We start from the raw sequence: 25,671 nt of genomic DNA, 5'->3' as shown, positions 1-25,671 counted from the left end.
GCAAGGAGAAAAGAATATTCATAAGCATTTTGGCCTTGATATGGCCATAAAAATGGACGACTGGCTACCGGCGATTACCCCAGGGCGGGCAGGGGAGTGGAAAAGAGTATGACCGATATGCAGGGAGGGAGTACAGGTGAAGGAGAGGACTCGTGTACACAATAGAAGGCGCCGAGGGAAAGGCTAGCTTGGGCGGTAAAAAAAAAAAAACACAAAAGAGTAAAACGGGTGCTTAATAAAGCGCTTCCGCCCTCGGATCGTCCGTCACCTGGGAACGTCTCCTTAAACGTGGCAGATGGCTGTCGATGTTAGAGGGGAAGTGGAAACGAAGAAGGGAGATGAAGCGATAATCCGCTCCCGATGTGTCACCGTGTCAAACGGGCGAGCTGTCGTTTTGATCACTGCGGAGGGAAAACCTCTCCCGACTGACCTGTTAGTACTCATTACCGTCACTGTCACCAACCTCTGCAACGCCGGCGCCGTCTTCATTAACGGCACTTCAAGTGAACTAATTTTTAGTCTTACTAGTCGGCGAAGTGACATTTTTTTTTTTGCAACTTTGATGCCGAAAAGAAGGCATGTGTCGAGGACGCCAAGTGCCGATGGGTCGATACGTGACGCGCCGAGAAGCTGATTGTGTTTGGTTCGTTTTCTATTTATCTCGGTTACTTTAGAAGTCCTTGGTGCGACCGCAAGGATACCGCAAGGAATGACATTTTAATTTTCTTTTAAACTCATGTTGGAGCAGCGTTCAATCGACGGATGAGCGACATGAACGTTTTATGTTAACAAATCTCTCGCTTTGATCGTGAAATGTAGTAAAGAAGAGTTTTGGAGTTTTGTTTCAAACACACAATGTTTATAGATCATTTCTTGTCATTCGACTGCCACTTTTTTTTATGTTAAACTATTTATTTTTTTCTTGCAGAACTAAAACCGCAAATGAAAACCTTAACGAAAATTAGCTCATTAATCACATTGTATACCTAAACACTAAAAACACTGACTGACACTATTGATCCAAAATATTCGATATCGGTTCCTGAATGAAACTTTGTTCGATACCAATTTCAAATAATCATGAGATAAATTCTAACAAAAAGAAAATCCAATAACACAAAGTACAAAACCGGAGTAAAATTGTTTCACTTTGGCAAGTTTTCAGCCCCACTTTTCTTACAAGAAAATGAATAACGAATGATTTTGATTGGAAAAAAACACTTTCTAACAAGTGACCAATCAATCGGATGTTAGGTTAGGTTAGTTAGACCTTTATTGATCCCACAGGGGGTCTCCTTCGTGAAATTTGCTTTTTCCAATTAGACACAACAATACAGCAATTATTCATAAAAATAAAAGAACAAAGAGAAATAAAGAGAAAGAACGATGTTCATTGCTTTCGTCACTTGTCTGTCTTTCTTCAAAGAAATCAATGCATTATGAAGTTTCAATCACTTGTGGGTACCGAAAATTCGGAACCAAAAGACAAGTGATATTTCGATAGTTAGTACTTCCGGAGCATTTGGGTCAGTCCCACAAAAGAACCAGAGTTCGATACCCAGGTCTGGTTTCGTGACCTAAAATCATTTGTCTAGTCTTTGGACTGTAAAAAAAATATGGTTGTGTGATGTTACATGTGTATTACTGAACCACACTTTTAAATCCAATCCTCGGCCGCGGCCATCTTTGAAATGCATTCTTCCGAAATCCGATCAAGTAGACCCCAGTCAGGAGGCGGAGTTATGCTGGTCTGAATTGTGATTGGTCGATGAAACCCGGTCCTTTTGTTGAGTCAACCAAGCCCCTTTTATCAAAAGGGAAATCTAGATAGAAGAAAAAAGACCCCTATACAGTGTGTGGTGATATATACATTATTATTTATTTTCTAACCAGGCTGTAAATATTTGAATACCGTAGAAATCTGTGTTGTTTTTTGGTGGGCGTGTTTCCCGCTTCTGTCTGAAGTTGCTACATTTAATTGGTGTTTGTCCACCAGGTGATTTATTACAGTATATACACTGACCCATACATGATGGCGAAGATTTTCAAAGACAGTTCATGTCTATTAGCTTCAGTTTGTCTCAGTAAAACACCCACAGAAAGTTATTTTTATCCGACAATTTCCGAGGAGAAGCATAAACGAAACCAACCATTTTAATGAGAGTTTTTTTTTTTCACTTTCTTTTTTCTAAGTTTGCATTTTCCCTAATGGTCTAATAACGCAAACGGTAAAAATCAACCAAAGAAAAAAATGATTGACGTTTGCTGCCGTCACTCAAAACTGCTCAGTTGAAGCAGAAGCAGAGACGCTCACATCCACACAAACATTTATGTATTTATATAAAATAATTCAGAGCCTTCTGGGGTGAAACTTTATCACTGCCAGAATAACCAACGAGGCCGTGAATGCATAATACACTGCAGACACCTGTGCATGTAGCCCGGACACATAATAAAAGTGATGTATGAATTCTGTATACGTTTTATTTATCACACAGTTGTGTTGTCTAAAATGCTGCAATGAATGTTGTTGTTAAATGTTTATTGGAGAAACTTTTGAGCCGGACAAGATGGATACATGTATTTTTGTCAATCAATAAAACTGCTAAAGCACATATAGTACAGAATCTTTTCGCCTTTCGCTTTTAGCTCGATCGAAGGTAGTAGTGGTTAATGCTAATGCTAGCAGGGCGGCTCAAATTTAAATTCAGGTACATTTTAGAGCTGATTTTGGTTCTTTTTTTGAGATATTGCTGGCTCAGTCTTTCCCTCTTAAGCTTGATATAACAGTATAAATTGATAGATTTAAGTGTAAAAAATGAAATTATAGATTATAAATGTATCTGAACAGGTTTTGAATTCCCAAAGCTAAATTTCATTTATTGTGAAGAGTAAGAACCGAAGTAAGGATAGTACCTCAGAAGTATAAACTCTTTATTAAAACAAAAACAAAGAGGTTATTGTAAACGTACTTCAAGTAAGAGAGATTTTCCATTAGAAAAAAGGCAAAAACTGTGACAAGGTTCTATAATCCAAAATAGTGCAGAAGTTACCAAATATGATTTTTTTTCCCAAATTTGAAAGAACACTAAAATAAAAAAGACGTCTCTTCAGCTCAATAGTAGAGATTGAAATGAAGTTTTACGACAACAATTGTTGCCTATTTTATTATTGATTTTTGTGGACAACATTGAAGAATCATTACAAGCCTATCAACGATGGTAGGACGGTACTATAACGAAATCTCAGAATTCTGCGTATACCATCCTAATAATGTGTATTCCAGATGTATACCACATATACTGTGTGTATACAGTATGTATACAGTACGTTTACCATGTATACCAACTTATCCCACGTAAACCACTTGTGTACCACATATACTTAGGTTGATGTACCTTATGTGTACCACATTGTGCCCTGTTATGGACGGGCCAACTCTCCAGTGTTTCCCTTTTTGCGTCAATATACAGTAGCCTTGGTAGGCTCCGACCCCCGGTATGGGAATTAAGTTTAGTGAACAATGTATAACTTTAAAATGTACTTTGAGATGGAAATCATGAAAACTGTTACCGAGATGAACTGCAAATATATTATCATCTCATTTTTTATTTCCTCACGCTCCAGCATCACTATTTACATTTAAGAGTTTATTTGTAATTTATCAACCGCTGTGGTTGTTGTTGTTTTAAATTTTAAGCTGATGCCTTGAATTAATACTTTTCAACTGACTAACGTTCTCAGGTTCAGCTTTGATACATTGCTTCTAAGAATCCTAACAGACTCCGCGATTGATTTTCTTCAATGGCTTCTTTTCAAAACAAAGTTCACCCCGAAGGTCTTTCGCTACTTTTTCAAGTAGATTTTTCTTTCCTCGGAATAACACTCCGGCGCGGAGCTGCCACATCTCTATGAGGGAAACCATTTTAACGCTCGACCCGGAAGCTGACGGATGGAATTAAGAAGGTCTTTTACTTCAGTGTTTCTCTGGTTCTGGTCAAACGGACAGTTACAGAAGTCTTTTCTCTTTCGCTCACACCTCAGGCGTGTTTTGTGTGTGTGTGTATGTGTGTGTGTGTGTGTGTGTCTGCTGCAGAAATCCTATAACCTCTGCTGCCTCCCGCCCTCCCCGCGGTGCAGTGGATCCAGGCTCACGTTGGAATGCGTCGGACCGAGAGTGCAGATGTACAACAGTTTTGCGACAAAAACAACAAGGTGTTTTGACCTTTGGTTGTTGGTCTGTTGATAAAACTGCACGCGTTGGTTGCAAAACATTTGGACAGCTTTGACATTGACGTGACCACAGTATGTTGTAAATGCATTCCTTTTTTTAAGAACAAAGCCTTGCTTCACACTTTGTTTTGAATGTTAAATATTTACCCAAATCAGAGGTTGCTAACTACAGTCATTTGTGTGGACCTCAGGTTAAACAGTCAATAAAGCAGTAGTTATTGAATTTAGAATGAGTTCTTGCCTAATTCTTCTTTTTCACGGAATTAATAAACAACTATGTTATGAGATGATGATGTAAGCATCCTTGATTGACACTTGTAAGTACGTGAGTAAGTAAGTCATTTATATTTTTAGAGCGCTTTTCCAGATCAGGGTCACAAAGCGCTTAAACAATCAAAACAATACTCAATAAAATATATACCGTATTTTCCGGACTATAAGTCGCAGTTTTTTTCATAGTTTAGCCGGGGGTGCGACTTATACTCTGGAGCGACTTATGTGTGAAATTATTAACACATTATTACCGGTATATCGTTTCATTTTCACACTAAACCGCAAGAGGGCGCTCTAGGCCTGTGTTGATAATTTCGACGTAGAAGAGGAAGCGCCACATCTTCTACCTCTGGAGTTAGCGGAGTTGTTAAAAAGTGACACCGAGGATGAAGATTTCATTGAATTTAAGTTATTTGGAGTTACATGGAGGGTTTGGTAAACTTCTTAGCATGTTATCTATGCTATAGTTATCTGAATAACTCTTAATATGTTATGTTAACATACCACGTAATGTAACATACCGTACAATTATTCGGCCTGTTGTTGCCTCTATTCTATTTTTATTTTAAATTGCCTTTCAAGATGACATGTCTGTTCTTGGTGTTGGATTTTATCAAATAAATTTCCCCCAGAAATGCGACTTATACTCCAGTGCGATTTATATATGTTTTTTCCTTCTTTATTATGCATTTTATGGCTGGTGCGACTTGTACTCCGGAGCGACTTATAGTCCGGAAAATACGGTACTTAAAAGGTCAAGACAAGTCTCAGAAACTCAATGAAAAGCCTGTGTAAACCATTTATATTTTGCATCTGCAAAAATAAAATAGTTATTCTCAAAAGAGCCTCATTGAGAAATACAGTTTTTCCCCATGTTTTAGACACACTTTGTCGCTACAGCTTTGTAGCTGTTTTTGTCCTTGACTATTAAATCATTAACTTCTCCGCATGGAATCTTGTGCAGCCTAGTGTTGCTCCTTCCTTCTGACAAATCAAGTCAAGCTTACTCTGCATCGCTTGTGGACTCATTCATTTGGAAGTCTGACGCCACGACCACGCCCACTCTTTCTGAGAGTGGTCGTGTGACCCCAGTTTGTCTGGGAGTGAGTACGATTCCTCTGATTCTACTGACTTTGATTTGACATGTTTTAAACTCTTGCTTTTAACGTTTTTTTTCCAATACAAGTTTGCCTTTTCCCAAATACTTGATCTGGGAAATACAGACAGGAGGGAAACAATATGACTATTTTTCTATTGATGTATTGAAACCAATTGTGTATTTTGTTAAAAGATACACATATACTGTATTTAACCTATTTTCCTTTTTCACAACGATTTATTTGAAGCTAAATCAGTCTTTAGCAACAGAAATAAAGACTCATCAATAACATAATTAATGATTTATTTTCATTTAACTGTATTGTTTCGTTTTTATGTACCAATATTAATGTGTGAGTCACTTATTTTAATTTTAATATTCGTTCTTTTTACAGTACTAGCCAGCTTTGACTTGGACTTGATAAACCTGGTGGCCATAGTGACTCTAAATTGAACATGTTTTTTTAACCCTTTCTTTGTGCATTCTGCCATAATCATCAACTTTTATTTAAGTTCCTGCCTTGATCTCAACAGTCTCTATAACACATTCATATTAAAAACGTTATATTTTTACCAACATTTCTCAGAGCTGTTTAAAGAAGTACGTTTCATACAAATCGATCAAACATTCACTATATCTTGTATATTCTCAGGACCGGGAACAGTGTAACCTTATATTTTCGTTGTTTTTTCTTTTACTTTGCAGAAGATTTCATCATTTTAAAGATAAGACTTCATATCACACAAATCTGTCAACCTTCTAGCAAAAGGTTTTCATGAAAAGATAATATTTTTCACTCCACTGCCCTTTCTGATTCTAATCTAGTCTTCCAACATAATATCGTCTCGGTTGTAGAACCACTGCTATATTTGCTGAAGCTTTTGATGCAATAAAGGAGATGATTAATACTTTTTCTTCAGAAAATAAGTCATTCTTATCTCTGCAAAAATAGTGCTGAGTCGGCTCCACAAAGAAGGCCACATAGTCCCGTGTTGTCAGCAAGCATATATACTACGCTAGGATGTCGGTCTGAGGCGGTATGTCATCTGTTTTTTCGGGCCAATGCCGAGGACAGAAGAGGAACAGGATCTGATTCAGCTTCATGACTACAGGCAGATCTGGCTCAGCGGGATTTTTGTAATGTCAAATAAAGGCAGCAGGGGCCTTGTTGGTTCAGGACGGCTTACTAGCCTTTTGTCCGAGCCTTCTAGTTCTTCCGATCCGTCTGCAGAAGAGCAAAGCCCGACCGGAGTCTCTTAAATAAGCATAGATCTTTTATTTTAATGGCCATTACGTCCGCGATCAGTCGGAGGTCTGAGGCCAAAGAACACTAGTCTCTTCGCTTAATGACGTCTTTTCGGTCTCAGACTGATGGAAAGCAGGGGTTCGCTCTGTATACTAATGTGGAGCGACGGTTGTGTATCGGTACAAATTGGATTCTCCATTAAGGGAAAATATCACTAAAAAATAGAATATATCGATTCTTCCTTCCCCGACATCTAAAGTGAGAGTTTGTAGTTTTAAAATAAATTAATTCTTTGACATTATTGAAAGGTTTTCATCACACATTACTCTTTTTATTCATTCTTTATTGAATACCAACGACAAAGATGAATCAATAGCCACATACTTTTTCATGACCAGTCAAACATCATCAAAATTATACTTTTAATTTGTACTTGTTTGTGCAGTAAGTCCTCCGCTACTGCAGGGGGCGACAGTGTTTCCAAAGGAGCAAGAGAGACACCTTTTTTTATACACAAATAAACAAACAGCACTTTTAGCTCTTAAAATAAAAAGGTTAAAATGTCAGGTTTTTGACAGAAAATAGGTACAAAATGTGCCTTTGCTGAAAAAGTCTTTGTAACAACCTGTTCTTTGGCGGAAAATATGGGTTTTCACCTTTAGAGGCAACAAATTTTGATGTGGTTTATCGCATTTTTAGTACCTGTAATTTATGCACTTTAAATGTACCTAATGTTCAAGATATGTAATGAGATTGCCCATTAAATTACCATTTTTTTTCGCATCTACTCTGGTTTCAAACTCAATGATACGGAATCATTAACACGGGCATCAGTACTATTTTTATTGCGATAAGCATTAATGGGGAATCATTAAATATGACCGAGTAACTGTCTAAAGTACAGGAATTATCGGTGGACAGACAAAGCAAGGTGGTTTAAAATCCACTAGTGTGTCACGAGATGTGCACCGCTGAAGATAAGAAAACAAATCCAAGATGACACACGGCCAAATAAACAATTGGATTATAAGATTAAAACAAAGGCTGAGAATAGTGACGTTTGCAGAAGCACAACAACTTGTCTTCGGTCACAGCAACACAAACAAATGCTAGCTGTTAGCTAATCCCACTCCTGGTTAAAGCTACTTGAAGCTTCTATGCTCGAAGAGACATTGTATTTCTAGATCCACTACTGCTCATCCAGTTCCATCTAACTAGCCTGAAATTATGTTTCAATGACGTTACTAGTGTGGTTTATTAGTCAAGTCCATCGGTAGTTTAAGCTATACCATTGGCAGTTGCTATGAGATAAAAGTGTCTGATAAAGCAGTGGTCCCCTACGTTTTTTTTTTTGCACCATGGACCCCTTTAATGTAGGAATAATTTTTCACTGACTGACCTGAGGATAAATACAAAAAACGGGCACGAAAAAAAAAAGGAATTTTAAGTAAAAAGGTATAAAGAAATACATCCTAACATACCGTTAATCAGCGGTTTTGCTTTATGAAGTCAGAACGGGTGCATAAGTCCCACATACTCGTAACATGAGATGTGTACTCGTACTATTAAGTTGCATTGACGTAACTACATATTCATACTCGTAATCCAGAAGGCACGCATGCGTAATTGAAGACTTGTAGTTGTAAAAAAAACAAATTAAAAAAGCATTGACTGTATTTTCTAAGCGTACGAGTACAAGTACAAGTTACTAAACACGACCTCTTGAATCTGACCTATTTTAGCAGTGATTGAAGAGGTAATGTTTAGTAACTTGTACTTGTACACTTAGAAAATACAGTCAGTGTTTTTTTTTTTGTTTTTTTTTTACGACAACAAGTCTTTAATTACACATGCGAGTATGAATATATGGTAACGTCAATGCAACTTAATAGTACGAGTTCACATCTGATGTTACGGGTATGTGGGACTTATGCACCAGTTCTGACTTCATAGTTACTAATTCTCCCTGGATTACAAGCGTAATCTTTGGAGTAAACATGACCAAATCAGATATTTTTTCATAATAAATCACATTTCTGACAAAAAAAAAAAAGCAAATCATTTTTTTCTTTGCCCCGGCCTCGGCTGGTAACTTCAATAAGGGACTTAATTCATATTTAATTTGTGTCATTTGCTTATTTTTGTTAACTTGTTGACGCAAGTCAATTATTGGTGAAACATAACCATTCAATCTAGACACATAATAAACATTCAGACCGAGACACATCCAATTTCTTTACAGAAAAATGGTTTTGTGAAAAAAATCCAACTATAGATTGACTGGATAATACTTTGATTTATCCCCACTGTGTTTAACTAATGGTTCAGGGAAATAAGAGATTGATAAACCACTATCTTATCCTCCTTTATTAGCATTGTATACAATCTTAAAGAGGCGAGGGTGACGTCATCATCATCTCGTCATGAGAGCATGAAAACCCGTCAGTCCACCTCAGAACGCTTATGTTCAAATTGCAGAGTTATTATCGCGACACAGTCCCATTTACAGAGATTTACAACCCGGTGAGAGGTTCTCACGTGTCAGCATTTCGTGCACGGATTCTCCCAAAATCACATCAACAAATGCGCTTGGGTCGGCACTAAATAAAAAGGTAGTAATTATTACTGTATTTGTTTTATCCGCCCCTTATTTCAAAGATAATGAAAAGAAGAAATAGGAGAGAATGTTGCCGAGGCTCTTATACAAATGGAAATGGACTTTATTTGCATTGTAAAGTCGCCCTGCAGTGACCGTCACCTGGACCTACTTATGTTAAATTCTATTTATTTCAAGACAATTCTTTTGTTTGCAGGGTTAAGATGCTGCAAATATCTTCCGATGCTACATTTTTTTATAAGCCCCGTGAGCTCTGGTTGTTAAATATTGGAGGAAATGCGTCATTGAAATGTGTTTTTTCACAGCATGATGCCTTAAATCATCCCCAATGATTTTCCACTTGTTTATTTTAACCGTTAAAAATGTATTTTTTCTGTTATCTTCTCACATTAATAGGAATTGTCGACGTTCTTCTCGGCTCTCTTCTTGGTAAAGAGACCCCAAAACCAGGGTAACGGCAGGAGCATTACAGGGGGGAAGGGGGTCGCTTGTCTACACTGCAGAGGGCAATTTGAGTGTAGTCGGAGAACATTGGAGGTGTGAAAAGTAGGCTGCTCCAGGATCAGTTGAGTGCCTGAACTTCCTCAGATGGGTCACAGAAGAAGCAGCGAGTGTGTGTGTGACGCTGGTGATGGTAGTTACATGGGACACATAAGGATCGCGAGTGGGAGCTGCTATCTGCACTTGTGGGCGATGGTGAGTGATCTCTTGTGTCGCCAATGTGAGCGCATTTGTTCATAAGATTGATATTTTTGTGTTTATAGAGCAGTTGTTGTTGTGTGCGTCTCGTGAGGGTCGACTGAAGAGAGACGCCTTGGATAAAAATTGGTGGCGGTTGACGATCACGGCGTCGATTCGTACGACTTTTATAGAGAAGATTTGTTTTGAAAATATCTTTCTATTTATGAAATGTATGGAAGTGTATCAGTGCCATCAGAATATCATTGTTTGATGTTGGATTTAAAAGGCTACAACTGAAAAATATATAGAATTTAAAAAAATTATTGTTGAATTATTGGAATAAAAATATCCAACTCTATGTAAATTTTAAAAAAAAGAATCATTTTGAAAATAAAACCATGTTTTTTCAATTAAAATGTGTTAAAAAAAACAAAAACAAATATCAGAATTAAAATAATTAAATGTAGTTTTTCAATGAAAATGTATATTATAAATCAATTCTTAACCCTTGTGCTGTCAAAGGGTCAAGATGACCCATAGCCCCAAACTTAAAGGATTTTGTCGTGTCCGTTGTGTTGTCTCAGGCTCAAGGTGACCCGTAACCCCAAAAACAAACGTGTTTATGGTATTTATTGTGTTGTCTTAGGGTCAAGTTGACCCGTAACCCCAAAAACAAACGTGTTTATGGTATTTATTGTGTTGTCTCAGGGTCAAGGTGACCCATAGCTCCAAACATTAATGATTTTGTCGTATCCCTTGTGTTGTCTCTGGGTCAAAGTGACCCGTAGCCCCAAAACACAAATGATTTTGTCGTATCCCTTGTGTTGTCTCTGGTTCAAGGTGACCCGTAGCCCCAAAATCAAATGTGTTTGTCATATCCCTTGTGTTGCCTCGGGGTCAAGGTGACCCGTAGCCCTAAAAACAAATTATTTTGTCGTATTCCTTGTGTTGCCTCGGGGTCAAGGTGACCCGTAGCTCCAAAATCAAATGTGTTTGTAGTATCCCTTGTGTTGTCCCTGGGTCAAGGTGACCCATAGCTCCAAAATAAAATGTGTTTGTAGTATCCCTTGTGTTGTCTCAGGGTCAAGGTGACCCATAGCCCCAAAAACAAACGTGTTTATGGTATTCCTTGTGTTGTCTCAGGGTCAATGTGACCCGTAGCCCCAAAATCAAATGTGTTTGTCGTATCCCTTGTGTTGTCTCTGGGTCAAAGTGAACGGCCTCCCTGGCTCCCATGAATACATTTGCAGTGACGGAGGTCGTTCACCTTGACCGAAATAAAACACAAATACCACAAGGATACCACAAATACATTTGTTTTCTGGTTCTCATACATATTAATTAATCCTGTTTGCTACTGTTATGGTCTGTTAAAATACATTTTTTTCTTAACTTTTCTTTAAAAAAAAGTACATGTTAAATGGTGTAAGTATAAATATAGCAATGATTCTGTGGTAAACAAGGTCTAACCTGGATGTTTATTCATGTGCAGGAGCTGCAGTTTGAACGACTGACCAGGGAACTGGAAGTGGAGCGGCAGATTGTGGCCAATCAGTTGGAAAGATGCAGAATCGGAGCCGAGTCACCAGGCGCCGGCAGCAGCAGGTAGAGATACACAGAGATACACTCGTACTCGCCGACACATGGCTGCAGCATCCTTCACAGCAGTGGCTACTTTCCATAGTGACGCCGTATGGTGCGGTAAACAAGCAGACACTCATTTTCAGAGAAGCCGTGACCTTGTGTTGCCGTTTGAATCAGTGCTTCAGATTTGACTACATTTAGGTTTTAAGATCATTTGAATTATTTTCATTTAAACTCAATTTTCACTATAAATCGAACATGCTCACTTTAATGAACCTATTATTTATTTTATTCATTCATTCAATTTTATCCACGCTATATATTTCTGTTGTGAGGGGTCAAGGAGCAAAAAAAAAAACAAAGCCAAAACAAACCAAATCAAAAAACACAAAATAAACCTGAATATGTCAATACAATATTTATAAACCTTTTCGTTAAAAAAACAAACGGATAGAAAATTAATATTTTTTCCCCTAAATATAATCTCAATATTTACTGAAATTAGAAACTAATAAAAAAAAAGTCATTAACAAATAAAAAAAAAAAAAAAAGTTATATTTACAAGGAATATGTTAATAAATACCAAATAAAAATGTAAGCAGACATAACTATTTTCTACATGATGTACTCTGACATCATGAGGGCCACATAAATCCAGTCAAGGGGCCACATTTGGACCACCATGTCTGGTGAAGAGTCATTAGCATTTAGCGTTCAAGATAAAAAGTAAAAAAAAAACAAAGCTACTAGATGGCCACAGATAAAGGAACATGGAAATCTTGGGATGACTTTGGACGAGAGGATACAGTTGACTCCAGCAGCATGATTGGAGATATTTTTCTAAACAATTGAAAGCAGTTACAACATTGTCAAATGTCATGCAGTATTACCAATCTGCAACACCAGACAAAAGTACTCGGGACACTACGACAAATATATCCTTTAGGGGTGTGTATTGGCAAGAATTTGGCGATACGATACGTATCACGACATGTGTGACGATACGACATATTGCGATATATTGCGATAATGTAGTAACAACATAAGTAAGTAGTGAGAACAACTTTCTTTTAAAGGTACAATACTTTTTTCTGGCTTTTACAACAAAGAAATGAGCAAATACTTTCTCTAATCAAATGTGAAAGTACTTATAGGAAAGTGCTTCTCAAAATATGAGCAACAAACGTTAACTTACATTCAAAATTAGCAATAAAGTGCATTAACAGTCTCAAACAACCTGAAGCGACGCGTAATATTCAGTATCTGTCAGTGTTTAATTAATATATATTATTAAATATTGATACAGTGCTATTGAATATCGATACAGTATATAAAAATATTGCGATAAATTGTTATATCGATATTTTCTTACACCCCTAATATCTTACAGTATTGCAATATATCTCGATATATTATATAGTTCCCCTTGTACTATGTTTTTATTGGCAGTTTCTTGCCAGATGGCACGGATTTTAAAAAATAAAATAAGACAGAAATTGCCCAAATTCACAGTGAAATCGCACAAAGATCCATAAAACATTAATCGACAATATAAATAAATAAAAATAATAACTAAAATATGTCACGTTAAGAAAAAAAATGGAAAAAACAATCCATAGCCTGTGGCCCCGTCTTCACAAGGAATTGAATTGGAGACCCTTGTTTTAGAATATGTTGTGTACTAAAATATTAAACATTGACAGCTGCAGGTAGTCGTCCAGTACAGGAGACACACCGGCAACTAATCTATCAATAGAGCTGCCATCTCAATGTTGCCGTTCGATTGTTGCTTGTTTTGCTGTCGCTGACGCGTTTGCTCTCGGCTCCCGGTTGACGATATGTTTTGGTCTCGCTCGCCTTCAGCCGGATCACACCTCAGTGACCACACATGCAGTGCTGTCAGCGGCGTCTCTCACATGTCAGCCTTCATTTCCACACTCGGCCGTACAGCGACTTGTGGTGTTGACGGTTCACGTGTCTCGGCACGTTCGTGCCACCGAGCTGTTAAACTTCAAAGTCTTTTGTTTTGAATCCATGACTATCATTTTACCTGCGTTAAAAAGATGTTAACTTTGATACATTTTTTAAGGTCAAGTATTTAAAATGCTTAAACATTAGCTAGCTTCCTGTCTAGCTGACATTTAGAAGGTTTATTTATTATTTATAGGGTATTCCTACTTCATCTCAGTGGTTATAACTTTTTTTCCCCCAGACTTGGTGCGTAATCTTGACTTTCCACCAGAAAAAACTAGTTTAAAAGTATGAATAAATAGATAAAATATTAGCTGTTTTATTAGTTTTTAAATTAGTGTTCTGCCTTATTAATTATATATATTTCATGTGTGACACAATAATCTTTAGTAAAACACAATCATAAGGCATAGTATTTTAATTTTATAAAATAAGTTATGACAGTTGACAACAAGTCATGAATGGCATATTAAAATAAGATTTATACAGAATTAAGTGTTGACATTAAGAGCTTTAACCCTTGTGTTATCTCGGGGTCAAGGTGACCCAAAGGCCCGAAAACAAACGTGTTTTTAGTATCCCTTGTGTTGGGTTAATTAAAGTAAGAACGCTGTCTTGTTATTACAATTTAATAACCAAAAAATTATTCTGAAAATGTGTTCAAATCAACCAAAAACAGTTATAATGACATTGTAATAACAAGACAGAGTTCCCACTTTACTTAAAGCTCTTACCGTCCCTTTAACTTGTAATATAAGTGGAAATAAATAATTATAAACGGTTTAAAGTCATATTTAAAGCCTTATAAATACATTATAATGTTTTATTAATGTGTGAGAACAGATATCAAAATCAGAATCAGAAAGATTTATTGCCAGTGTTGATAACACATGGGATTGTTTTTTTAGTGGCAGCAGTAAACAAAAATAATTAAATATAACACAAAAATTAAGCGATTTAAAAAAAACAGACAAAAGCACTGAGGCAGCCATACTTACTAATTTAAGGAGAAAGTTGAACTTTTAGTCTAAAAGACACACAGTGACGTGAACATATTTCGCAGTTTTTATAATTTTTTATAATTTTGAAGTTATTATCTGCTGCATAGGGTAGTGAAGATAAAACAACTGTGCTGTGTTTGAGTTTCCCGGTGTAGTTTAATAGTAGTAAGTGTTTTTTCATCTGACTCAAGATAAAGATAGTTTCACGTCAGCAACTCAAGTCATCCTCAGAATGAAGAATTAGCATCTTTTCCTCTCTTAATGTATTGCCACTAGTCTAGCCAGGGTCACAGGCTGCTGTAGCCAAAATGCTGCTTCATTGATCAAGTCTCCCGGTAATAGGTTTTCCTGCAACACAGACTTTTAACAGATGAATAACATTCAACTGATGACTTACCTCGGCAAACAACGATGAAGTCCTGCTTCAGGAAAAACGACTTCAAATGAAACCATTGATCAACAGATCTGAGAGTTTTTCAGCCGTTTTTTTTTTCACTTGTTCTGGGGTTTTTTAAAGTCAGAAATGGCAACATTTCTCATTTAATTGGTGATTTAATGAATCGCCGCCAACACATCTTGTAAAGAGGATGTCAGGCTGAAGTTCGGGCCTTTCCGAACTTCTTTTCCATGTTAATTTTACTATTTTCGATTGTTTTCAATATACATTTAACTGACATTTTTATGTTTTTTACCTCTCGTTGTGGTTAGATTGTCACCGTCATTCACTTCTTACTCTTACGAAAAAGACGACTTAGAAAATCTCATTAATGAGGATTAAAATGGTCGATATATATATTGTTAATTAAAATGTTAGTCAGCATTTAATTTTAATCACATTTTCATTATTTGCAGAGCGCGTCTCCTCTCAGTGCTGAGTCGGCAATATTTCTGAAATTAAAAATCTAGTCGTGGTTTCAAATAGATAATGACGGAAATAATGAGTTTCAAACCCCAATAATAATCTTTAACAATCTGAGGTCAACTTCCTTCTATTCTGTAAAGCTTGAATTTTGTAGCTACATTTTTAAATCTGGATGAACTTCTTAGATAAATGACTTATCTGTTTTCCTTCCAACCATATGCAAATCCATCCCATCATATCACTTGACCAGTTCCCTTCAGCGTCACCTCCTGGGGGTCCCCGTTAATAGGACTCGTCGTACTTGTTAGAAACCATTTTTCCCCCTTTTAAAGGACGCAGCCAGACAGGGACGAATAAATCTGCTTTCAATGGACATTTGTGTGTGAATGGACATTAGCTTTAACTATTCATGCCTTGCTTTCTCCACTCAATGGCTCAGCAGGACAGAAGAGACTCTGGCAGACTTTAGGGGTTCCACCGCTAATGAATTCACCGCTTCTTTTAGAGAAGACCACCTACAAAGGGGTCGTCACTAACTTAATCTTTCACTAACTAGGATGTCAAGATTCCTGCTTTCAGGAAGACTAGGAGATTTACTTTACACTTTGTATCTCCAGAACATTCTGGATAATCACCTACAAAGTGGAAATGGTACGAAAATGAGACACAATGTCAAAATGACAAGATGAAAAAATCCAATTTTAAGGTGTATTTGTTAAATCTGGAGTTGATTAGTAAAACTATTTAGATACAATGTCAAAACACAAAATATAAGTCAGTCCTTAAATTGATTACTTCATTCTACAAATAATGACACGTTCAGTTATAATAATAAAACATAACTCAAATGATCAGAGAATTACTTTATAAAACGTGACATAAAGTCAAACAATGAACTACTTACTCAGTCAAACTTAAGTAATACACATAATATATCAGTGGGTTTCAGAGGACCGACTGTGATCAATGTAAGATGTAATGTAAGAGTTTTCTCATACAGAAGTTTAGAACATAAAGAGAAAAACTTTCATGTAGCTGATTTGATCTTGTCCAAAAAAGCAGCTGCTGTGGCATCAACAAAGCTTTTATTTTCACAAATTTAAGAATGTATTGTGTTTTAGATTCTCTGTTTTGAAAGTAGTATGTGATAATTTAATTCTGGGTAAAGATCTACTTAAGGGCCTCTTTTGTACAGGCAAGAATAATCGTAGTAAATAAAAGTCAATGGATTTAAATGCTTGTATTAAAAATGAAACAGTGACAATATGATTTTTAAAAGTGTATTTTAAGAAGAAAATAATCCAATTCTTACTCAAGCAGTGGTAGGTTGAGATATTCTTGCTGCTCCGGTTCTGTCCATGAAAGAGTGATGGGGGTCTTCAGCTTTGATATCCTGTTTCCATGCATTAGATTGATTCGTGGTCATTAAATAAAGCCATTTCTCTTCTTCATCTGTCACGGCTCACCGAAGCGCAAATCTCTCCTTTTTTAATTGCCAGTGTGTTGATGAATGGCCTGAAATACTTGAGAAGAAAATAACGTTTTACCTTGAATTCTAACGTGCCTTGATAAGTTCTGACATTATTACACAAAAGGATTGAATCCAGTTTAATTCAAGTTTATTGTCCTTCTTTTACATTCAGAGTATGTAGAGTTAAGGGGCCCCTGGGATGGAAGGGAACTGGGTTCCTTCCATTTTTCCCATGGCCTGGATTTTCTGCACACACTGATTCAGAATTATATATATATATATATATATATATATATATAAATATATATATATGATAATGTATAGTTCATTTCTGTTTATAGTATCCTTTGATCGAATACAAACCCCCTCTGACCTGAAGTAACTGGTAGACTGTTTATATGTGTGTGAGTCCGGTGTGTTGTGTATGTGCCATTAAAAAAACGCTCAACATAAGTGCTAAAAAATTATTTGTGGGTTTTAGGGGGGAGAGTGTCTCCATAATAATACAAGTAATCCAAGTTACTGAATATATCCTTTGTTTTACTGAACATATCCTATGTTTTACTGAACATATCCAATGTTTTACTGAACATATCCTATGTTTTACTGAACATATCCAATGTTTTACTGAACATATCCTATGTTTTACTGAACATATCCCATGTTTTACTGAACATATCCCATGTTTTCTGAACATATCCTATGTTTTACTGAACATATTCCATGTTTTACTGAACATATCCCATGTTTTACTGAACATATCCCATGTTTTACTGAACATATCCTATGTTTTACTGAACATATCCTATGTTTTACTGAACATATCCTATGTTTTACTGAACATATCCTATGTTTTACTGAACATATCCCATGTTTTACTGAACATATCCCATGTTTTACTGAACATATCCCATGTTTTACTGAACATATCCTATGTTTTACTGAACATATCCTATGTTTTACTGAACATATTCCATGTTTTACTGAACATATCCCATGTTTTACTGAACATATCCCATGTTTTACTGAACATATCCTATGTTTTACTGAACATATTCCATGTTTTACTGAACATATCCCATGTTTTACTGAACATATCCCATGTTTTACTGAACATATCCTATGTTTTACTGAACATATCCTATGTTTTACTGAACATATCCCATGTTTTACTGAACATATCCCATGTTTTACTGAACATATCCTATGTTTTACTGAACATATTCCATGTTTTACTGAACATATCCCATGTTTTACTGAACATATCCTATGTTTTACTGAACATATCCCATGTTTTACTGAACATATCCTATGTTTTACTGAACATATCCTATGTTTTACTGAACATATTCCATGTTTTACTGAACATATCCCATGTTTTACTGAACATATCCTATGTTTTACTGAACATATCCCATGTTTTACTGAACATATCCTATGTTTTACTGAACATATCCTATGTTTTACTGAACATATCCCATGTTTTACTGAACATATCCCATGTTTTACTGAACATATCTCATGTTTTACTGAACATATCCTATGTTTTACCGAACATATCCTATGTTTTACTGAACATATCTAATGTTTTACTGAACATATCCCATGTTTTACCGAACATATCCCATGTTTTACCAAACATATCCCATGTTTTACTGAACATATCCCATGTTTTACTGAATATATCCTATGTTTTACTGAAAATATCCTATGTTTTACTGAACATATCTCATGTTTTACTGAACATATCCCATGTTTTACCGAACATATCCCATGTTTTACTGAACATATCTCATGTTTTACAGAACATAACCCATGTTTTACTGAACATATCCCATGTTTAACTGAACATATCCTATGTCTCTTTGTCTTTATTCCATAAAGCATACAAAGTAGAGTTACACTTATTAAGCTGTGGTCATTTAAAACAAACATTAGTCTCCACATTATGCCATTTTTCGGTCGAAAAAAGATAAAAGAAAGAACTTGTATTTATTGTCTTACAGTCACAGCAGTCTTCTGGAATAAAGGTGACACGTTAGTCTCGTAATCCTCCAAGTACGACATGTGTAAATAAGGAACTAGTCAAACCCATTTATACAATGGAGAGTCACCAACACACCCAATCGCTCATTGTCACCGGGACTAATGACTGGTTTGCTCCAATAGGAGATTACATGAACTTTGTCCTCGGGAGCTGGCAGGATAAAGTCCTTTTAATATCCGCCTCGCCTCCTCTTCCTGACATTTGCGTTCTATGACAACGCTGCAACAGGTGAATTATTTTTCCAGAGAGGGTTGATTGATTCCTATTTTCATCCACCGTCCTGACATTATTCTGTAGAGAATTGGTTTCACTTTTGAAATATGGGCAGACAGGGCGCACGTCAGTATTTCCTCGGGATGTCAAGACATTGTGAACATGCCCTAAGTGTATTAGGATTGATATTCTTTTAGAGCCTGATCCATTTATCCTACAGTTCCATCTCTTTTTTTTTGCTGCTGGCAATTTGTTCTTTCTGACTTTATTTTCAGGCCAACACAGCTTCCAGTCGCATATATATCTCAGTTGTCAGACGCTTGGATCAGAAAATATTTGACTGACTTTGAAATTGTATTCTGAACTCACGCAGTAAACCTCATATTTTATCTGACATATTTCATACGCTTTGATTTACCTTTCTGACCTGGACCGGGGTAAAAAAAATGTATATTTTAAGCTGCCATGGGTCCACAGAAGATTATTCCACTTCCATCTGCTGTGTCAACTCACTTTTCATTTCCTGTTTTTCTTCCCACAGCTCATCTGAAAAGTCCCTGCCCTGGAGAACTACAGGTACGTTCTCTTTCTTTCTTTGATACCATGATGTTTTTACAACATGCAACCTCTTGACACAACTTCAACCGGTTGGATAAAGGAGGAGACGCAACTACATATGTATCTGATGCACTCCAGGTTACATTTAATGGTACTAACTTAAAGTTTCATGGTAAGACGCATACAGTGTATATAGAAAAAAATCTATTGGTCCTACTCAGACTAGTCAAAGATGGGCGTGGCCTTCTGGTGTTTGTTTTCTACTAGTACATTTAAACAAGTTTTCAACGATCTGCTCCTGTATTAGCCACTTTAGCTCCCTAGGCCTCTGCAAGTAAACAACCGAACCGGAACACATCTAGTACCATGATATATAAAGATGAGTACCGTCTGATACCAGTGAGAACCCAGTGGTTTTTGAAACTGTACTTAAAAAATGGAAAACATGCAAACTTTTACAAAAGAAGTTATTCTGCTAAAGGATAACCACGTTAGCCTCTTGGCTAGTGCATAGTCATTATTTGTACATATAAAGATTTCTATGTGACACATTATCTGCTACGTGCATCAATTTGGCGAATTAATAATGTAGCATCTTTAGTCGAAGTAAAAAATACATAAATAATAAATCAAGGTACTCACCTACAGAAGATTGCCTACTAGTATCATAAACCACAACTCCCTCTGGGTTGCTCTTTCTTGCAAGCTTTCTAAGACTGTTGCACTTCCTGGCTTTCAAAAAAACGTTATGTGTCGTCAGTTTTTTAATCAAATTTAAAGTGTAACCTCCCTTGCATAACACCTTGAAACACTTGTTGCAGGTCGCTGAGTTTGGATTCTTTGCGATAAAGTGCAGCCAGACATTTGACCTATGTATCTTAGGCATAGCTTGCTACATACGTAAAATTGCGTTGCACTATTTTTAAAGGGTGTGTATTGATTCGTATCACGATACAGGGCAATGATATAAAATTATGATTCAATGAAATACTGTAGGAGCAAGTATCTATTGGTAGTATTGTCGAGTACTTGACTCTGGTGTTACAGACCACATGACTCTTGACGAAATTGAAACTGTTTTCATTTGTTTTGAAACCAAAATATGTGCGAACATCGGCATTAAAAGCTGCTGGAGTCGACTGTATCCTCTCGTCCTCAGTCATCACTAGGATTTCAATGTTCCTTTGGCTGCGGAGGATGATATGGCCGCTACCATCTAGCAGCCGGATAAAAAAAAGAAAAATTGCGAAGTGTATCTTTGCTAATTATATACGGTCTTCTGCTCTTTGTGCATATCTGCGTTACATAGGCCAGCCCTGTGATCCCCCTTGTTGTGGACCTTGACCACACTGACCTGCTAAAGTATAGATTTTGGCTCCCACTATCTCCACCTGGTCCACTTTAGGTAGTAAGTTCTTACAAGGGTGTTGAAGTGAGATATAAGTTATAACAACGGACTATTGGGGGACTAGCATTATATTTGTTGCTAGTTAGCTAGTTGACGAATACAGTTATTTTAGCCCTACTCAAAATATAGTATTTATAACTTGCTAATTTAATGTACGCTGTATACTGTGGATGGTGATGGCTATGATCCTAGCATGTCTTTGGCCATAACCTCAGCTGTAGTTCAGTCTAGTGTTGAAGTCGTTGGGTCAAATTTACAACTGGGACATCAAGCAGCTTCCTGGATACTAAGTGACCTCCCAAACACTCAGTGGGCGCTCTTGTTAAAAGCCAGTCTCGTGTTTCAGGACCTATTATGACCACAGAGCTCCCTGGTGTGTGTTTTCGGTGGTCTCTTTTTGTAAACAAAAGAGTCGGTGTCGGTCCTTGTGAGTTATCCCCTAAGGATGCGTTGTTATTTTTGAGTGAACCTGTAAGTACACAGTTGATCTTGTCTGTTCTTGCCCGTCTTAAGTGTCTCAGAGAAGTGAACAAAACGATGCCTTCAAGTTCTACTATATTGAGGAATGAATGACTCGTGAGTTTCACGTGATGTTCAAACACAGTTTTGACTGAAATGAAGAAAAATAACTCAAGTTAACCACTCTTAACATGAAGCCATGTGCTGTCAATCAAGAAGGCACGTTCACAGTCAAAGTGTCACTTTTCTATCAGAGACTGTTGACGTTTTTCCAGCTGAGTCATATGTCACAGCAACTCATTAAAACAGCTGTTTCAGCCTGAAGGTCTCGTGGCTTCGTGGTCGTCCGTAGTTACATATCGTTCCTGCTGTCATGTAAACCCGCACATGTTACTTCGCCGGAGTGTTACTGTTCAGACTAAGTGCTTTTGAATTATTTAATAATGGCACAACAGGAGTGTGCGAGCTTTTAGACGTGGAGTGCAGCACAGAAGATGTTTTAGATTCGCACAATTATCCTTGTTCATGTGTTTTTGAAACGATGCACTTGCATGTGTGAAAGTACAAAAGAGCAATTTAAATTGTTTTTTATTAACAATTGATTTCAATAAGTCCTATATTAAAAGGTGAATTTGAAGCCTTTTAAATTGAATATAAAAATGTTGGTATATTAGTCCCACCATGATTGGCTGAAAGTCTGATTAAGTAGTTAATTAATTAATTAATAATTAACTACATATACACCGATATATCGCAATGTTTGTTTTAAGAATACTTGACAGAACTGTATCCATTAAACCAAGTTTTCTGGCTTTCAAATCACATTTTTATTTTCCCCTTCATGGTTTAAAGTTCAATAAAGTGTGTTAAAAATAAATTGATTATATTTTCTTTTAGTTACAATTTACATGCAAATATTCACAGCGTTTGTTCATTATTGTGTTGCAATTAAACTTTCGACTGCTAGGTGGCAGCAGTCATTGCGTCCTCCGCAGCTAAAGAAATCTTGCGAGATCCTTTCGATGACTGAGGACGAGAGGATACAGTCGACTCAAGCAGCTTTTAAAACTATTGTTTGGACATAGCAGTTACGACTTCATCAAGAGTCATGTGGTCTGTAAATTCTCAAGTACTCGACGATACTACAAAAAAAAAATGCAATACATCACAGTATATGGTATTGTTTCCCCTGTATTGTTATATGTATCTTATCGCCTGATTCTTGCTAATATTCACTCCAACTTGGTACTCTTTTCGTATATCTGGCGGCACTATTATCTTTACTATTCTTTTTAAACAATTCAATGCATTTCAATAAAATATATCAACATTTTGAAATTAGATTCAACCATGGCACTGATACACTTTCTTACTACCTCGGTGACTTTGCTGGTAATGTAATGATGTATTTCTGACCCTATGGAAACATGAAGGACGCACAATATATGGAACTGAAGAAACACAAGAATGTTTTATTAATTATATCGGTGTGTGTTGGTGGTCATTCATTTTTAAACACCTCAGCATATATATACAAACGTATCTCAGATTTGCAGCCGGTAGATCAGCACAGGTGAGAGCTGACGGCCATCACTGGTTTGTGTTGGTTCTCTATACACTCTGGATGATAAATGATGTCAGCAAAACACATTTCAAAAAGCATTCATTATCAACTAAACTCCTGGCAAAGAGTCCTAAACAATGTTTCCCTCAAAGCTGCTCACGTGCAGATCAGTCGCAGAAAGCACTAATACTAACCAATCACACACAACATTAGGGGGGTCTTGGCGTCTCTAACTATTTATAACACAAGAGCGTGATCGAGTCACCGCAACTTAAGTAAGTTTTATTTGTAAAGCTCCTTTCACAGACCAGGCTCACAAAGCGCAAACAACATTTTAATACAACAGCGCTGACATCGAGCTGCGATCAAGCTAATAAACGTTCAGGTTTTCGCAATCTATGCACTTGAATCTAGAGTGTCATCGCTTAAAATCTTGGTAAATTCACCCAAAACTCATTTAAAAGTAGGAAATAAACTTCCGGATTTCAAATTAAGAGCAGCATGTCAGCTACGCTGCGCCTGCCTTATAGTCCTTCTTTATCATGGTGATTCTCTCTACCGTTTAAAATGCACGTTAATTAACTCATTGTTTCTAGTTCAATATTTTCATTATCAAATCATTTAGAACAAATGTTAGATTATCACACAGTTAATATGTTTTAGATCATTTAAATGGCAAATTTAATATAAATCAATACTTTCCATGGGTAACAATCATGGATCTCTTCTTGAAGATGTGGACTATCCCACAAAGTATCATATCATTTGAATGTATAATTTAGAGAAATTGATAATTAAATCATAATATTGTAGCTAGGAAGTGTATAGTTAATTGTCAAAGATTACTCAGGGAGATGATGTGTTTGCTCGGACGTGAAAACAAATTTGAAGGAACGTCGGTCCTAAAGACCCCATCTTTGGCCGCCAGAGCCTCCATATGTCTGTCTGAGTTTGGGATGGATGTGTTGCTGTGGTAACCAGACTTCTGGCCTCAAGAAATGTCACGGCGGTCACAACTCATATCTGCAGAGAAAAGGGGACGGAGACAAAGTAAAAGGTTTTTTCCATTATTATGTCTTTCTATTCCGAAAACCCTGCCAGATAATTTTCATATTCAGATGAGATTGGGAGTCATAAATTATTCAGTGTAGCTCTTGACTGTGTGTATTCTTGCTATTAATATATGACGTATGTAGGTATATATATATTTTTTTTATAGTATCTTGAATGTATATGTCACAGTACAGATTGGAATCAAGTAGGATCTGGAATCCTACTAGTACAGATTGGAATTCCCATTTGTCCTAGGACAGATGGGAATTCCAATATTCAGATCCCAATACAGTAGTAGGATTTCAATCTCTCCTAGTACAGATTGGAATTCACTAGTAGAATCTGGAATCCTCCTAGTACGGGTTGGAATTCCAAAATCAGATCCCAGTTCAGTAGTAGGATTCTAGTAGTAGGAATCCTACTATACTAGTACAAGTATAAGATCCAAAATCCTAGATTGGAATTCCAATCTGTACTCGTACAGTAGGATTTTGGATCTTAATATTGATATGGGTTAAGGTTAGGGTTTGATCCGAATTTCTCCTATTAGAATTGGAGATTGTCCTGGTAGAATTCCCATTTGTCCTAGGACATATTGGAATTATAATATTCAGATCCCAATACAGTAGTAGGATTCCAATCTCTCCTAGTAGAGATTGGAATTCACTAGTAGAATCTGGAATCCTCATAGGACAGGTTGGAATTCCAAAATTCAGATCCCAGTTCAGTAGTAGGATTCAAGTAGTAGGAATCCTACCTACTGTACTAGTACTAGTACTTGTACTAGTACAGATTGGAATTCCAATCTTTACTAGTAGGATTCTAGACCCTTCTGGATTCCATTCTGTACTTTGACATATACATCAACAGGTTCATGGCTCTTAAACATACATTGAAATAAAGAGAGGAACAAATGGATAATTTATTAGAAAATAGGCAATTAACTAATAATAACTAACTAAATAATCTGTCAATATTGATACAACAGTCTTTGAATCTTGATCAATTTCTGATCTGTCAGATTCTTAAGAGGAACAATCACATGTTAACCCAGACCATCACACTACGATACAATTTTTGGTTTGCTTAATGGAGAAGAATCATTTCAAGTACGGTTCGATTAATTATAAAAATATATATACTTTTTTTATTATTTATTTGCCAAAAGTAAGTTTTGCACTATCAGATGTGCACACAAATGTTTAATCAGCCAGTCATGGCGGCCACTTGAAGGCATGTGAATGTGGTCAAGAGTTTAAATGGGTGCTTTGGGACGGACAAGAAGCAGTATTTAAGTGAGCGTGGCCTGAGAGATAGACTGTCTGCTGGGG

General features: G+C 36.6%; 1 protein-coding gene across 6 annotated transcripts in view; it reads left to right on the top strand.

The window, feature by feature from the left end:
- Positions 1-25,671, top strand: part of LOC148068357 (plakophilin-4-like) — an 85,864-nt gene that overhangs the window by 26,412 nt on the left and 33,781 nt on the right. For all 6 annotated transcript variants that reach the window (XM_087804395.1, XM_087804394.1, XM_087804393.1 and 3 more), the window contains 2 exons: positions 11,642-11,754; positions 19,840-19,874. In XM_087804395.1, coding sequence (XP_087660521.1) covers positions 11,642-11,754; positions 19,840-19,874 — 148 coding nt within the window. The remainder of the gene's footprint in view (positions 1-11,641; positions 11,755-19,839; positions 19,875-25,671) is intronic.

Source organism: Callionymus lyra, chromosome 12, assembly GCF_982586985.1.
Source record: "Callionymus lyra chromosome 12, fCalLyr1.hap1.1, whole genome shotgun sequence".
Taxonomy (NCBI): Eukaryota; Metazoa; Chordata; class Actinopteri; order Syngnathiformes; family Callionymidae; genus Callionymus; species Callionymus lyra.
This window is presented reverse-complemented; position numbering and strand designations above follow the sequence as displayed.